The sequence below is a fragment of the Hirundo rustica genome, chromosome 1, assembly GCF_015227805.2.
Source record: "Hirundo rustica isolate bHirRus1 chromosome 1, bHirRus1.pri.v3, whole genome shotgun sequence".
Taxonomy (NCBI): domain Eukaryota; kingdom Metazoa; phylum Chordata; class Aves; order Passeriformes; family Hirundinidae; genus Hirundo; species Hirundo rustica.
Genome location: NC_053450.1, coordinates 24,929,624 through 24,947,568, shown reverse-complemented (window position 1 = coordinate 24,947,568; position 17,945 = coordinate 24,929,624). Strand labels below are relative to the sequence as shown.

The 17,945-nt window shown below is 38.4% G+C and overlaps 1 protein-coding gene across 4 annotated transcripts in view; it reads right to left on the bottom strand.

The window, feature by feature from the left end:
* The window catches only part of RUNX1T1 (RUNX1 partner transcriptional co-repressor 1), a 112,541-nt gene that overhangs the window by 66,049 nt on the left and 28,547 nt on the right, over window positions 1-17,945 (bottom strand). Inside the window, exon 1 of one of the 4 annotated variants that reach the window (XM_040054649.2) lies at window positions 11,474-11,683. The exons of the other annotated variants lie outside the window; for them this stretch is intronic. Coding sequence (XP_039910583.1) covers window positions 11,474-11,480 — 7 coding nt within the window. The 5' untranslated portion in view covers window positions 11,481-11,683. Of the gene's footprint in view, window positions 1-11,473; window positions 11,684-17,945 lie in introns of those variants that run through there. 4 annotated transcript variants of the gene reach the window in all.

Below are 17,945 nucleotides of genomic sequence, written 5' to 3'. Positions count from 1 at the left end.
CATAGAAGATGCACACTGTTCAACAGCCATTTACAGGGTAGGGGCAGGCTTTAATTTTAAACCAGAGTAAGAAAATGGCACAGAGACAAATTAGCTTACCGGGTTTTGATTTTTTAAATATATATTATTCTAATGACATTCCTTGGCTTTTGTGACTAATAAATTGCTTGAAGCTGTATGTATGATTCGAAAGACATGGAGAATTTTAATACTGCTTCACATAATTTATTAATTCAGTCTCAAGCTGATTTTATATTACTAAACAGAAATGTGATCTAGTATTCTGTATGAAAGTATATGCATAGGCATACAAAATGAAAGCACATTATTTTCTGGTATCACCTGAACTTTTCTTATCTATTCATAGAAAGAAACTTCCTATTGTAATATATGGTTTGAAAGAAAATTATTTTCTTTTTCTTTTCCTGTTACTGTGCTCTTCAGAATGCAAAATAAGATCCTCAAGACTGAAAATCAAGAGCCTGTACATTCAAAACACAAGTCAGAAAGACCAGAGATGGCTGAAGAAAAGCAAATCAGCTTCAAGCATTTGAAGTTTGAGTGTTCAAGTATTTTTAAACAGGTTTGTTTTCCAGAGAGAAATCACACCAGTAAACATTTTACCATTTTCTGATATTCTAGAAACCACCTGCTGATTTACAAACAGCTCTCACGATGCATGTAAATTTATTATTTTCCTAACAACATTAGCCTTCTCATAAATACAGTCTAATTCTACAAGATGCCGAGTATTCACAACTCACACAAACTTTTCTGGGGATTAACACTGCTCAAAACCTTGTAAAAGCTAGATATAGAAGTTATTTGTTGCATGTATTAGAAGTATTTTTCCAACTATTAAAGGTCTGGTTGACAGAGATCTCCAGCCACATATCTAGTCCTAACTAAAACAAAAATAATTCCCTTTGTCTTTCAAACAAAGCATGTTATGACTGTAATTCAGAAATAACAGGCATTATTCTACCATCTATCAAGTCCAGAAAGGCCTTAATGCAAAGATGTCTTAAGGAATGAGTTAGAAATCAGACCAATTTTTTTCATCTTATTTTTCCTACTGAATATTGGGGGACTTGTTTTGTTTCTTAATATATAGCCTTTAAGGGTCAATTGCTAAACTATGATTTGCAGTGTGCAAATAAGTGTATTTAAGTCCATTATCCTGTGTTATAAAGTAATTTCTGACACCTTAACAGCACTCAATTTAATTACAACACACCGAAACAGTAGAGCTGACTCCCAGAGGAACCAGTTTGGATCAGAAGATTATGATATATACTAGCTGCTTATCAGCTTTCAGCATCAGATCCACCATCAGCTGTTTTCAATAACAATATCAGAACATCTGCATCATGGCAGTATTTTGTGTCGAAACACCCTCCAAAAGCTAGCAATTGCATGCAACGTGCACATACCCACGCCTGTAAGCAGACATATTGAAAACCCAGCAGCTTTACTGTAATGTTTAAAGGAGACCAAAAAACCAAACAAAAACAAACAAAAAAAACCCCAACAAAACAAACAATCCCCAACAAAAACAAACAAACAAAAACTCCAAAATAAATTTTAAAACAAACAAACAAACAAACAAACAAACAAACATGCAAAAGAAACCCTTTTGATTCTGATTCAGTAAGCATCAATTTCTGCACCAGAATCCCCATTAGGTAATTCATCAAGGCATCTATTCTATATCTAGTGTGGCAAGACAGCAAAAACACTTACAGCCTCCAAAAAAAAACAAAAAAAACCCAAACCATTTGTGACAAAACTATTAAGCATTCCTGGTGATTAAGCAGTAGACACTCATAATTTCAAGACTGTCTTGAACCAATGCCCCAGAAAAAACCATGCAATCATATCTGCTGCTGTCAGGATGAAATCAAGGCATCATGATTTTCTGTATTCCTTCAAGAAAATGCAAGTTATTCAGCAGCATCCACAAAGGTTTCTGAGAGAATACAGAAGTTAACTAAGGAAAGAGTATATAATTTCTCTTGTGGCTCTACAGAGAGATGCAGGTCAATACCTAAAATTTAGGTAGCATTTTTACCTTTGGAGCTTTTACAGACTCAAAAGCAGTTTAAAGCAAAGCCTTTAAGGCAGCATAAATGAAAGGATTCTGTTTCTGTTGGTGTCTGAAGATTAAATACCATTACTTGCCTTGCTCAAAATGAAAGGAATTGGAAATTCCTACTCTACCGATTGACATGTCACAGGAAGAAAACTAGCTGCTGAGCCGGTAAGTAACCATGCTTAACAAACCCAAAATGTGGTTCTGTCTAGGTAGAGGAGTCTGAAGAGGGCAGAGAAAGGCTGTAACACTGGCTTTCCAGGCAGAGAACTTAGTATACATGCTCTGTAGACTCTGCTTTCATACCAATCTCTCAGTAAAAGTTTCATGCACAGATTCACCTCTTGTGCAGCAGACTCACTTAATAAATGTAGAAAACCTAAATACGTTTGCTTTTACAGCCAGAGAATAATGTGAAGACGGATGCAAGTAAATTAACAAAACAAGATAAGCATTCTTCAGAATACGTTACATGAGAAACACAGATAGTATTCTCAAAGAAGCCACCATTTCACTTCTCCCTTTTCAGGGGGACAATGAATTGCTCACATTGGCTAATAGGAATTCAGCAAAGAAAGAGATACACTTGTTACTGCACAGATCCCCTTTAAATATTGCAAAGGACTTTGCTTTTATGTCTGAAGATGCAATGCAGTCAAATGCTGAGCTCAGTGTAAAATAATCAAATATTGATTTTAATGAAGTAATTACTTCTAAGATCTAATATGGATGAGCTTGACAGAAGCTCTCTCTTTTTCAAAATCCTAAAATTAGGAGATCCTACAGTGCCATGGAAGGATGAACTCAAGCAATGCGGACCACTTGAATTCTAGAAACTTAGTTGTCCTCCTCCTGTCAGTGGAAAAATGAAAACTAAAAACACCAATCCCAAGAGTCAGTAAACTCTGTTACCAACCAGCTTCCAAGAAGAAAACTGATGACTTTCAAAGCTATTAAATGACAGAGCCATCTGACCTTGCTGGATATTTAATTACACCCATTATTTTACAAACGTAACCACAGTTGCTTTAATGAGCATCTTTCCGCTTTCTTTACTGTATTACAAGGTCCCTGCGTTTCACTCAGGATTTCACTTCCAAACCTGACAGAAATCCCAATACTTTCTAAAAAAAGAATGAGGATATTATATATCCCTGTTTTTAAAAGTGCATTTTTGTACACTGAAGTGTTTATAGTCTGAAATGTCCAAAATCACGTGTCTTGTACGGTTCCAGGCAAAAAAAAAAAGTAGTAATAGGTAACACTTTCACAGAAAATGACCTATTCTAAATTTCAGTTAGGCAGATTTTCTCCTAAACAGAAATTACAAGTAAGTGTGTGCAAATCTAGCAGATATAATTACACAATCAACAATTCTGTGGTGAAATGGACTGGAAAAATAAAACTAAAACAATAAATGTTAATTTGTATTTGCTAACCATGGAATATGTGGTTGGTGGGTGCTCTGCAAGGTGCAAAATCCCATTTAAAAAAAAAAAGAGTCTCTTAAAAATTCAAGGAGTGATTTGAGGAAGTCACATATAGGAAAGACTATGTAGATGGCATTCATTTGGATTATAAAACAGCTACAATGAAAATTCAAGGCTGTGTACACATGCTTAATGCTCTGGCTTACAAGGGCCACCAGAATATATTTGGAATGCACAGTTTAGAAGCAAGAATCAAATTATGGCTGCATTTTCCTATGAAGTGAGAGCCAATATTTTTCCAAACTGCAATCTTGTGGCAGGAAGAGTATTTGAGTCATGTGTGCTTGCATGACTCACAATATACATATTAAGGAGAAATCTGAAAGAAGGAAGGAGAAGACCCTGTCTCCCTGACTGGGAGATTACTACTTTAGCAGGATGTGGTTTCAAATAGGAGGGCAGTAAGACACTAGGAACACTAGAAGAATCAGAGAGAAAGGGGGAACTACAAGAATCTGCACTGGAGATACACAGGAAAGCTCCCAGGGCTTGGAGAAGAGGATTATAAGCATATAAAGAAAATTCCAATAAAGCATTAGAACTGAAAGAGTACCAAGTTAAATTCTAGATATGTTTTCCAAATGACTTACTTAAGACAGAGTAGTGCCTTGAACCCCAGAAAAGATGTATTGATAAGCTGGAAAGGGCAATTGACTTTGAAAGGTAAAACATGTTCCTGCTTCTTGAATCACCATTTCAAACGTCACTGCAGTTAAATAAGCATATGCAAATGCCACTTACTCAAATCTCAGTTCAATATAGCAACCCCCATTTTTAAATAAAGAATGATATTGGCTTGACCCTACAGCACATCTGCCCGAATTTACAGTATGCTTGAAGGGTTACCAAAATACATTTTTCTTCCTTAATCCTCAGCTGCCCCTCCAGGAGGTGATCAATACCAATTCCTTTCACTCTTCTATTTCCACATTTCTTTTGGTCTTTGTCAGCTCAGTATTGTCAACACACAAAAAAAACAGCAGAGCTTGTTACAGTCTGCTTCCAAAGGGATGTCCATAAGGAGTGAGAACCGTATGATAACTCTTAATAACTGTGTCCATTGTTGATGGTATTTCCTTCTCAACTTCAGAAAGATTTCCTGTGACCTCTGACTTACACTTTGTGCCTGTTTAAAAGCATAGTTATGTTGCAGGCATAGCTCCAGAATTTTTATCCACACCAATACCTAAATATCTGGCTGGATAATTTAAATAAATTCAGACATGTGAGTCCTACTAGGTAATTTTTCCTCAGGAAATTTTAACAAGATTACCAGATCCCAAGAGCAAGAAGAAGCATAAAGAAATAAGTCTACAACTCATTACGCAACAACATTAAAAAGCTCAAGTAAGGCTCTAGCTTCATGCCATAAGAATTTGAGGAGGAGACTTTTAGAATTTGGATGGGTTCAGTGTCTCTTCTTTAAACCAGCTGTGGGAACATTACTAACAGGTGGTGTGCCGCAGCACAGGAACACAATTAAGAGGTCTGTGAACCTTCAGTTGAAGTGTCTCCTCTCAAATCCCAAGGTCCCCATCAACTTGTTTTCTCAAGTTGTTCTCCAGTTAAAGCTCACAATGAGGTTCTTTCTCCACACTCTGCCCACAACTTACAGTAAAGAAGAAATTCCTAGTAGAGAAAAAATAAAACAATTAAAAAAAAAAAAAAAAAAAAAAAAGGCACAGAGAAATAAATTCAGCTCTGGTATATGGAAGCACAGCTCCATGAGCTGCCAGAGGAATGAAGTGCAGCCCTTTCAACCAACATTGATCCTGACAATTCTGCTCTTCTACCATCACACAAAGTCCATTCACAAAGCTATAGATCAAATAATAGTTTCAGAGCAGATTCAATGAATCCCTTTAGGTGTTTGAAGCCCTAGAGTGCTGACATTTCCCCTGAAACACAACACAGAAGCCAGTACCAGGGGCTGCTCTGTTCTCCCCTACAGAGCATCGGTCTGAAGCACCTCAGACTGCGTGTCCAGAACAGTTAACAGATCCAGCAGAACAAAGAATCATTATTCAAGCTGAAGTGACCTTAGGAGATGAGCTAGTCTATGCCCTTCTGTCTTAAAGTATGTCTATGCCCTTCTGTCTTAAAGTATGTGAAGATTGGATCAAGTTGCCAAACATTTGTCCAATACAGGACCTTCAATAATGAAAATATCACTATCTCTCTGAAAAAAAGAGTTTTAATGTCTGACCATCATTATGGTGAAGAATTTTTTTCCTGGTATCTACTTGGGTTATATCATGGTCTATTACTCGTGCCTTTTGCCTCTCACCTTTACCGCTATGCACCTCGGGAAGAATTTGGGTTCATTCATCTTCTCTAACACCCTCCCATTAGATAGTTGTAGAGTGCTCATGATAAAAAGATTATATAAAGTTAATTATATTTAACTAGCAACTGCCTACAGCTCACCAACAGGAAAATTCCTGCCTTTCAAGGGCCTCAGTAACTTGGAGACATGGAATCCACAGCATTACTCTCTCCTCCAGTAGAGTTGTCCATATCCTCACCTTCAGAAGATTGACAAGTAGAACCGGTCTGTATAAGACACAGCTAGGCGAGAAGGAAAAGGGAGTGTCAAAATTTTTTTCCAAGATTTTGGAGTGAAAGCCTCACTCTGGAAGTGAAACACACAAATTCAAATCCTCCTTCTGTTTGCTCACATTCAGGTCTGGAACATATTCCCTTAGCAGTGGGGAAAGCTACTGCCCATTGGCAGTTTAAGGGAGTAATCGCCAATGCTCTTGGTCCTACCCAAGAACTGAACAAGAAACAAATTAGGAGGGAACATGGCTCAAGATCAACAGCAGCAAGGGGAAAGCGGCTCCTGCACTGGTCCATCTCTTGATCTGGTGACTCTCATGTACATGAGGGAGAAAGAACAAATGTACATCACAAAAATGCAACTCTGTGCAGAGACAGCTGAGCTGCTGGAGACTTGAGCCAGTGAATATAGATAGAATGGTACAACGTGGCAAGGACTTAACCAGCTTCACAGAGGAACTGCGCGAACATGGAGTTAGCATAGCAGGATATTGAAAGAAATAAGCCTTGCCAAGTGGGCCAATATGGCTAGACTGTGTCTGTGTGTAAGTGAAAATCCAAGCACTGCTGTGCCCTATGTTTTTACCAATTTAATCTCAACTTGCCTTAGCATTGCTGGCTCTATGCTCCATATCACACCACACACATTTCTGGGAACAAAAAGTAAGCCTACACTTGTGAAGAGCCCAAAATTTCTAAATATGCACTGGGCTTCTTCTGAGATTACCTACCAGATCTAACTGTGTGAATTCTTCTACTCCAAAAAGATACTGGTGTGATCTCAGCACTGGGCTGCTTAACCCTATCAATACTGAGGGAGACCCTGCCATGCACAGATGCAGCTTGACATGCTCAGAAAACTTCAAAGCTTCAAAGTGATGCACCCGGGAATGAGGAGAGTTAGAGGCACAGCACTTTGGATTTGGAAGGCAGCTGCTGCTTCAAGTGCACAAGTTGCTTTGTGACCTGGAAGCAAAATATCAGGCTTCAACTGGTGTTTTGTAGTGTTATCCTTGATGTACACCCTTGCAAGAAAAAAGGAGGAAGCAAACAAACCAGAAAACTGGTAGAGATATTATGTACGTATCCTGAAAAGGATCAGTTATCATGCCCTCTGCTCTTAAATGTATCAACTTCTCTGTATGGACTTTAAAGTCATATAATTTCATTTTATGCAAAGTTGTCTTTTCAAATCGTATACACACAGATCACATTGATTTGCAAGCTATGATGATCATGCCTTATATATGAGAGTGTGGCATTCAAAATCTTCAAATCAAGATGCGACTGGTGCTAAACACCCTGGTGCTAAACACCAAGAAACTAACTTGGCTGTTCTTCTCTAGGTAAGGGCCTGAGCTATAAAGCTTTCAATCTTCTCAGGAAAAGAGCGTTTGGGACCCTGATGAAATGTATACCTATATACATGTGTGTGTATATATATATATGTGTGTGTGTATATATATATATATATATTCATCCCTGCAGCATGATCTGCATTCCATGATGTGTTAGTTACTTTCCATGCATGTGTAGCATGAGGCAGTTCACAGCCCCATGGGTTGAAAATAAGAGCAATAACATTATGCAGACTTTGGAATTTATTACTACCATAAAAGACGAAGAAACTTTAATACTGTGAAAAGCAAGTCATCACATGTCGCCTCCCAACCTTATCATACATATCTGAAGAACCCAGTGACCTATGGTCCTCTTCAGGAAAGAGCTTTTCACTTGTAGCTGAATCCTGAAGATAAAGTCATTATGTAGGATGATTGGAATAATGATGCAAAGTTAACACTCAGACTTAAGTATTTCCAGACACATTTTCCATATTTGGCAGGAAACTTGTTTTGTAAGACACAGAGTCCTCCTAATATAACAGCATAGCAACTCCAACTTAGAACAGAACAAGTCGTTTAATGGACTGTTAGGACACTTTTGCTGTGTAACACCATTTAGACACGTGTATTTAAAAAACAGGTGGATAATCCAAATGTTCAGTTACTAGGACACTAACAGTCATGTCCATGGCGATTTTGTTTCTGTTCTTTAAACAAATCATCACTTGCAAGCACTAATGTTAAAACCAGAAAGCCACTCTAGTACACAGTGGCTATAAATGCCAAATCAATTTTCAGCAGATAATAAAGTCCATGTTTTACAATCAGCAATACACTGTTTTACTACCCAAAATGTAAGCTAATAATATATAGCTCTGCTAAATGGAAAATGCAGATATGCTGTTAAGAAATGGGCTGGCTGTGAGATGATGGATCTTTTCTGCCGGGACCTTCTTAAAGCTATGTGCAAATGTTTTGAAAATATCACATGATGTGGCCATGTGTTAAAAATTACAGCCAGTTAAGTTCTCTGCTAAGAAAAATATGTGGGCAATTTATGAAATGCACTCCAGGATGGAGATATCTTAAGTAAAACCAGATTTTGAAAACAAACCCATTTTTTTTGAAACATGAACTTAAAAAAAAAAATAGTTGCAGCCACATCTGGAGAGCAGAAGTAAAGAAAGGGTGGTCTGACCTAATGCCAGGCCATCTTCTGAAAGAGCAGCATTATTTCTGGGCTACAATGACTGTGATCACTGATTGTCCTTTTAAGGAAACCATGCTGAATACTGCCATGGGCAATAATAAAGCATTTTGTAGGCCAACATCTGTTCTTTGAAAGTACTATAAAATGACTGATAGATTTGTAATGTTTCATAAATAAAGTCCGGAATAAACAGTACAAAAAAAAAAAAAAAAAAAAAAAAAAAAGAAAGAAAGAAAGAAAAGAAAAGAAAAGAATCCAACCACCACATTTGCAGTAATCAGAGAAACTGGTGTACGGTATTAGATTTGAACACTGTTCCCCCAGGAACAATTACTTAGAGATAAATGCTTCCTAGAGTTCGCTACACAGAATGACAAAATGGTTAACTTGGTTACGGCAAGCTGCATGTTAACAGGATTATCTTTCTAGAGACTTTTCTCGGAGTTGCAGCAGTGCCTTCACACAAGTCTGAATGGCTTTTACAGCGCTTCATTAGCCAGCCCCGCTGCTGTCGCTTTGACCCGACAGGAGAGCGAGGAGGTGAGCGCCCAGTCGCAATTATAACAGTACGAGCAATTCATCTTTGAAGGATAAATTTAGTTTGTGTAATTGTTATCACCACACATAAACCAGAACCAGTCTTTATTACTTCCTGTTGTTTCCCCAAAAGAAGGACTTCAGATGTCAGAATCACTAAAAGGATGGTTCTGAAATCAAGACTTCACACATACACAAAAGGCACTGACATAATATCAGATTACATAAAAATACACATCCTTTTAATCTCCTGTACATAATGTGCTTACTTTTAAAATACAAAATCTGCCCCAGATGGCTAATAATGCCCATTTGAAAAAACACAACACCACAATATTAAAGGGCTAAAATATGCTGTGAACAGATTGAGAGGCAGTTCGTCCTAGAGGAGAGTAAAAAAGTGCAGATGGGTGTCAAAAATAGCCAAGTGTCAGATCTGTTCAAGTATCTCCATTCTGGCACATGCTCCCAGTCACAGCTGTTAGTGTATTCTCTGTATCCAAGTGCAAGGTTTTCTAACACTCAGAGCTGACATTAAAACACTTGCTTGCTACTGCTTTAAGAGAATGCTGCAAGTAAAAGATTTATTTAATGGTAAAGCCTAACGAGTATCGATAAGGGTATACATACTTCAGTGTGGCACATGCCATTTTGATTAAAGATGCATGAAATTTTAACCAGCAGGTAGATTAAGTAATTTAAATGCCAAAGGCTTAATAGGTTTTCAAAAACGAACACTGTAGGCATTCCAACAGTTTGCCAATAGCCCCGAATAATGCACACAAGGATCAAAAGTGACAAGACTGTGTCATTTTAGTACACCTAAATATCTTGATAAAACACAGAAACAGTAAACCACATGAGAAGATGAGCTTCATACAAACATAAGGGAAACATCAGTGGATGAAAATTATGCATAATGCACAGTTTTCCTAATTAATGAATTACCATGGTATTTCAAATGAAGACCACATGCCCAGGAATGCAATGCATGCAAATCAGATTTGATGTTTAAAGGGTTAAATTGACCTTTCATAGTCCTCAGTTGTTATCTATGCAAATTAATTTGCCCATATTTCAACCATATAAATCCTCTTAACCCTGTGCTTTGAGCAAACATAGCCCACTTTCTTGTTACAGACGCAGGATCAGCAAACATACTAGCAGCAGGGTATGACCGTATACAAAAATCCTAAAAGGAAAACATTCTTCCAACAACTGGCAATACCTACATGCAACTGTGGCTGCAGTAAACTGGCAGATACTGTTTCAAAACACCATCTGTGAGGTGTACAGACTCTCTGTGATCAAGCATAGCCTCTTCTGCCTGTCCTACCCAAATAATCCACAAGAACCAGCCAGCTGTAGGATCTCTAGCCCCGTCTTTTTTTTTTATCCAGAACACAAGCTGTTATAATCAGGCACATGGCTTTCTTTAGTCCTTACCGAAGGGGGGGGGAAAACACAAACAAAACACACCAAATTCAATCTACTCAGTCGTGGTCAAGCATCTCACAAAACCCCCTCAGACAAATCACTCTGCATAGAAGTGTTTTTATTGGCAATAACACTTATCAATAAGACAAGTGATCGTAAGATCCAAGGGTAATATTTTCAGGAGGAAATCAACCTATTATAACTCCCAGGTCCACAGAAATTCCTCTAATTCAACAGATTTTTTAATTGTTTTATTTTGAATCAACATAGTTCGGTGATTTGCCTGGTGACAGTGAAGGACTATGATTTAGGACAAGGCTGGAATAATCTGTTTTATAAATCTCCCTCACTTCTCCAACATAAACAGCTTTTCACAGAGACAATTTCAGCTGATGGGTAAACACTGTGAATGATCTCCAACGATCAAATGTTTGCAGATTCAAGGTGCAGCTGACAATCATGAAAGCCAGCCCGAAGCTGTATTTCTCTTAGCTAAAAATGATCCCCCGTGCAGAGACCTGCACCCACAAAGCTGGTGACTTTCTGCTATTTCTGTCCCTTTTCATTGAAACATCCAGTCCTGCTCTAAGTATCATCTCTAGCAGTTCACTTGCACAAATTCCCCTCCCCCAAACACACACACAACAGAATTAGCATCCGCGATCGCTCCATACCCGTATCAGCTTGCAAATCACCCTTTATATTAAAAGAGAAAAGAAAAAAGAGAGAGGGAAAATATACTATCAAAAAAACGATTAGCGTTTCCTCATTTAGATCCGAAAGAGCTGCAATAATTTTGACTCACCAGGCATCCTTGGATAAAATATACCACACTGTAAATGGCTCTCTCCTAAAAGCAAGCTTATTTAGGGCTCAGTGCCTCCTGTTCTGGAATGAACAGAGAGAAGCGAGGAGGGCCATCAGAACTGGCTGTGGCAGCGTAGCTGGAGGCAGGATGCTGGGCGCGTGCGTTTGCCAGGCAAAGACAGATGGAGAGCTGACACTCTGTATTGCACTTGGAGCAGAAATGTGAATGATGACAGGAGCACATGTGGCCTTGAACCCAGCCCTGTCTCTTCAGGCAGAACAATGACAGGGATGTGTGTGCAAATTATCACAACCCTGGCTCCCCTCAGCTGACTCCTTTTACTCTACCTTTCACACCAAGTTCCAGATGACCAAAGAATAGAAACTAAAATGCAGAATGATAAGCCAAACACTGAATTATTCATTTTTTCTTTAAAACTTAACCCTTTCCTCTGCTGACAACAATTAAGAAAAAGCATCACTTTGAATCAGCTCTCCTCTAAATGTGGAAAAAAATAATTCTTTATTTCAACCACCGTAATTTTGCACTCCATAAGACTACGTTTGTTTATTTAGCTGGAAATTCAAAATGTGCACAAGAATATACAAGAGAATTCTTCACCCGCCCCCCCCCACTTCCCACACTTATGTCATTATTATTCCCCTTTACTATAGGGAACAGAGTATCAAAATCACTCCCTCTCTCAAATCCACAGTAGTATGTGTAAAATAGAACACACTTAGAAAGCAGACCACTTATATTTTACTATGGGGCTTTTAACCCCCTGGGATTCTTCCATTGATATGTTCCAAACATTTGCAGCTTACTCTCCTTTACCTTGCATAGTGATCCATGGGGGATGAAAACAAAATCTTCCCTGTACAGCTTTTTCAAAAGCTAAACAATCACGTCCTCCCAATTTCTGATTTTGTGAACCCCTTAAATGTTTATCCTTCACATGAATAAGGTATGCCTGGCTAGGTTCAATTCACTCTTCCCTATTAAGCCTTAATGGACACCATGATACATAAAACTACAAGTCTTTGTTATAGTGCTTTATCTAAAGCTGGCTATTTTCTTCTCAGCAGTCCCTCTTTAGTCCTTTGTAAAACATCTTTGCCTCTTAGAAGAAGCATACGCTTGACTCGCATGCCTTCTGTAGCACATACAGCTTTGCACAAAATTCTATGCACAAGAAAAAATATCATCCTTTTTAAAACTCTCTTCCCATTCAGCACTTGCAAAGTGCTTTAGTAATGAGCCATTTCTCCAGCAACTAGCATGTAGGTCCTGGTTCTGACTTTGCCTTTGCAGTATACATTCAAACCTTTATGGAAAGCCAACAATTCTCAGTCAGATCTTCTCAATGTAAGGTCTGTCCTTGTGTATTTATTTATGCACCCTCCTGATTTTGCGTTATGCCATCTTCTGCCTCTATTATGCAGAAACAACTCTGCTTTTAGGCCTTCCTCTTCCTTCCTCTAGCTACCACAGAGTCTGATAAAGGTCTGTTTAGGAAAAGGGCATACATGCAAAATTAAGCAGAAAATAACAGTCCCTCCTAATGTCCAGACTGAACTAATGAATATTTCTCACTTAAAGAAAATGAAGCATTTAATTTACTGATATTTCTATAATATCTTTTTAACACAATCTAAGTGGCACCCATAAGTTTCTTTTAAATGGGAGAGAAATTCCAAAGATGGAACTGGCAAATCCAAGACCATCAAGAAGAAAAGGAGCAGCTCCCCTGCTCCAATAAACAGCCCAACACTAACAACCTAATGTGTCTACTACTTGAGGCAGATCGTTTCTTCATCTTCATCAGACGTCTATCATAAAGAAGTCCTCTATAATGGATTTTTGAGTGTCAGAGAGTCCAAGAGAAACATGAAAACCAAAACATGAAAACATTTACCTGACCACTTTCATGAAGGGGGAAAAGTGGAGGGGCAAAGGGAGAGAAGCAAGGGAAATAGAGAGAAGTGGAGCCTGCGTCAACAAGGCCTTTAAAGGTTTTACTGTCCTTTTGGGTTTATTATTTGATGCACTATTTAAAACCAGTCAGTTAGTACTGTATTTGCTATGTTGTTTTTCTTTTGTAATGCTGTACTCTACATGAAAGGAAAAACATTTTCACAGTTGGAAATGCAACCTTTCATCAACATAGATGTAGCCTGAATCAGCTTCAGAGTACAAAGCAACGTGTCAACGGTATGACGCATTTTAATAAAACCAAACAATATTCACTCTTAAAAGAAGGTCTTAATATCAGTACATTGTAAATCCACAGACCATGGCTCACGAAATTGAACTTCCATATGCTGTGCGATTATGCATCTTTTTTCTGTGTGTAAAAAGCCTTTTTAAGCTGTTATCTGACTACAGTAATTGCCACTTAAATTGATCCACGTCAACAAAACCTGGATCCCTGGAGATTCTCACCTAGAAGTCTGCTCATGGAAGGGGCTAACAGAATGCCTGTGCATCTGAGACTACTTCAGCATTTTCTCAAGCAGCCAGCTGCATGAACAGTTTTCCCCTCTCATTATTTAATACACTGAGGCAGGCTGCAACCCATTTGGCAGTCCTCCCTGAAGAAGTATCTGTGGAAATTTATTTGCTTTCCTCACCCCCATTTTTAATGCAGTCACCTGAAGCTTGCCCTAGAAGTTTTTGCATCAGGTCTAAAATTTTAGCAAACCAAGCAAAAGTGGACAGCCGATTCTGTAAAATGGTTTTATTCTCCACCCAGAAAGGAAAGACAGTGGTTTTAACATAGAACCGTTCCGCTGCATCATAAAAGTCAGAGTACTGCCAAAATGAAAGGGCTACAAAGAGTGTGAAAAATCCAGAAGAAAATCTAGAGCCAGTTTCTTTATGGTGCACATTACGTTACAGCATCTGGGGTGGGCACCAGCTCCTTCTTGGACGATCACTCAAATGGCTTTATAAAATAATTTTAAATCATCCTCTAGGAGTCCTTAGTTTGAAAATGGGTAGAGAAGGCAAACCAGTCTCCATAGTCTTGTATTTGAAGGGGAAGAAAAAAGATTTTAATGCAGCAGATGATATAAGGTAGCCAAGACATGGATCTGATGGAAAAGGGAAATTCCTAATGATCATCATTTAAAAGTACAGAGATTGCCTTTTGTGCAAACCCAGCTTAATAACAGGGACTGGAAGTCCACTGAAACACATCTGTAGTTAATGAAAGCTCTCTATTAACAGTGAAGGAAGAATTTAACTCAAAGCTTTTCTGTAGGACTTCTCAACTTCCCGCTCTACTTATAGCAGACTGTTGTGATACATTGTGACTTCACACAGTGGGTATTAAGTGAGTTAATTCAAAGGAGCTGAAACCTCATTGATCCTAATTGAAAGCAATACACCCAACCAAATAGTTTTCTACCCCATCTGCTCTGGCCTGCCACCAGCTATTCAATACAAGAGAATTAATAGTTTCAGATATTCTAACAGACCCAATAAAAGCACTCATTTAAGCAGGACTGCATTAACAAAGTGAAAAACCAAGGGCAAAATGGGTTCAAATGGAGCATTTTACTCCTAGTTGGCTTTAACAAAGCTGAATAATGCTTATTCTGACTTTTTATGTGCAAGACTTGATAAACTGAATGAGAAGGCACTCAATGATCAGTCAACGAGCATTGATGAATGGTCATTAGGACCCCCCCAGTCTCAGGGAAGGCCATTCCACAAAGTGGCACACCAGCTTGAAAGGGCGGACTCACTAATGTCCAGATTTCCCCGCTTGCTTGTTCCACTTTCACTTTCAGACCACTGGCCACCAAATGAGGCTGACATATTGGAAAATAATCTTTTATGGGCGAGTGGTAAATAAAAATGGAGGCATTAGCTGGGCTTTCAAATTCAAATCCACTAGTTTTGTCAGCCCCAAAACGTTTTGATTTTCCACCCAGCTGGAAGCTATTAGTGTTTTCTTAAGGCATCCCACTGACAGGGCAAACCCACCTAATGTGTGAGCTGTGGAGCTGATGCAGGGGACAGGGGACAACCACTTCTAGATGCTTTCTTAACTTTATCCAGTTGACTGTCCAACCAGAGTACAGTAAAGGCAACACCTTCAGGAGAAGCTTGCTAATTTCTTGCTGCTCAAGTATCTTTGATTACCTGGTGCAATGGCAGCCCACCTAAGCCTGTAATGAGACCCTCAGTGCAACCTTTTCCATGACACTGTACCTAGCCTCCCTTGGTTTTACTGCACTACCACAAAAGGCTCAAGCTACCCAAGAAAGGCACTTTTCCATAAGCTTCTAATTCTTTGCTTGGAAATGAATTTTAAATATTCCAATAAGATATGTACTTATCTGTTAACAGCAGCTCTTTATGCATGCAACACAAAACATTTGCCAGATAACACTAAACATTTCCTTAAGCATTTCCTTATTGGCAAGGCTTTCTGGACTTCTGAAAAAAGAAAAATGAGACATTTAAAACATACACTGCTCTGTGAAACATAGACTAATTGAGATTACCTACACAAATCAAACACTGAGCAGTTGAAAGGTAGTCACCAAGGTGGGAAGAAAATATTTTTTTGTTGTCTAAGACAAACTGTTTGTGATGTTACCTCGAGTACTGGATTAAATTCATTGCAATCGAGAAAGCATTCATGTCTTTTCAGTTTTGAAAACTTGTAAGTTATATCCATATTTCAACAATACTCCAAAGAGTACTTTAAATCATCTGTTAAGAAAAGGCAGCCTTGACAGTGAATTAGACTTAACAACCTAGACTTCCTATTGCTTTTTCTTCAAAACAAAACCCCAAAAATTAATTCTTGTTGAACACACAGAAATTCCAGTGACATTTTGGGTGCATTTCAGGTTTTAAAGCAATGAAAATATACATTAAGACCTAATATGAAAGAATAGTTCCACAAAAAATTAACTGACTCAGACTGGGAGGGACAACTTTCAGGCCTTAAAGAATGCATGCTCTTTTGCTCTCTATATACGCTTCAGTAAGAACACTCACATGGAAAAACTCACATCTAAGTGTACCTGTCTTGGGGTCTATTTCTTCCATTACATCTAGGCTAAACAAGTTTTGCCTCGCATTTTTATTAAATACTATATTTTCGATAATGTGGGTAAATTAGAATTGACTGCTAATTTCTATCATAATTTGACTTCAAAGAAAATTACCACACCATCTGTGCATAGACACCACTCATGCACTTTAGAAAATTTGATATTGATTTGAAAATATTTCTGAAAGAAAATATCAATGATGCTGTCTCACTAACAGAGAAAGAACACATTCAGTGTGACCTGGAGAAGCCTGGAAGAGAATATCTGCTCCTGCTGAACTATAGCCATATTTTAAGATACAAAAAGAAGGGGAAAGGCCGGGGAGGTGGGGGGAAGGGTTTCAAGCTATCAGTTGCTTTTTGACTTGAAGCTCAGGGTGTTTGTTCATTTAACATGGGTAGGGAAACTCCTCCTGCTGTAGTATATTAACCCAAGTTTTGACCTCTAATCGATGTCTTTTCAATGTATAGGATCTTCATAATAAAGATAATGTAGAGCATATTTGTGTGAAAGCATATCTACCACTAGCCATAAATGTGAGCCTTGCATTTTTCTCTGTAACATGTCAATATTTGTGACACTAACTAAGCATATTTTATTCATTTGACAAGGATTGTTACATTATATTGAAAACTTTTGTTTCAATGTCACCACCTCCCCGTTTTGACTGATGGCGAGTTAGTTTTGTTAAAATGCACGGGGTGATAGCGTATGCTCCAGTGAACTTTCCCTCCTCTCAGCACCAGAGACAAAAACCTGCAGCTCTGCTCTGTGCTGGCAGCCATCTGGCCAGCTTTCTCTCAATGCCTGCCCCACACCACACTGCAGGCAAAATTTCAGGGCTCTAGAGCTCTGTGGAGCTATTCATGACATACCAATTTCACATTTTCTGCTTGTATGCTTGCAACAATAAATGCTAATGAGGACTATGAATGACATTTTTAAAGACAATAAAAAGGTCTCCAAATCCCTTGCATATGGAGACACTATTTTCTAAACTTCACCTTCTGTTAGGGAATCATTACACTCTAAAGGAAAAAAATAACCTAAGGAGAACAATGAGATGATCAAAGCATAACCAAGTCCTTAAGAATTCCAAAGAAAACAATGTTTGCAAAGCTAGCTTAATGACAGACAGATTTTATGCTGATGTACAGCACTAACACTTAAACATAGTAACTCTCTTTTTCGATAACACTGCTACTTCTCATCGAGGGGCTCAGAACTGCGGGGTAAGGGGAGGGGGTGGGAGGGGGAAGTCATAGTAAATCCTCCCTTTCACTCACATACAACTCTACAAGCCACAGACTTGGACTCAGCAATTACTAATCTATAGATGAGTCCAAGAATACTCTAAATAAGCCCCAGAATAAACTGTAATTACTAATGGATTT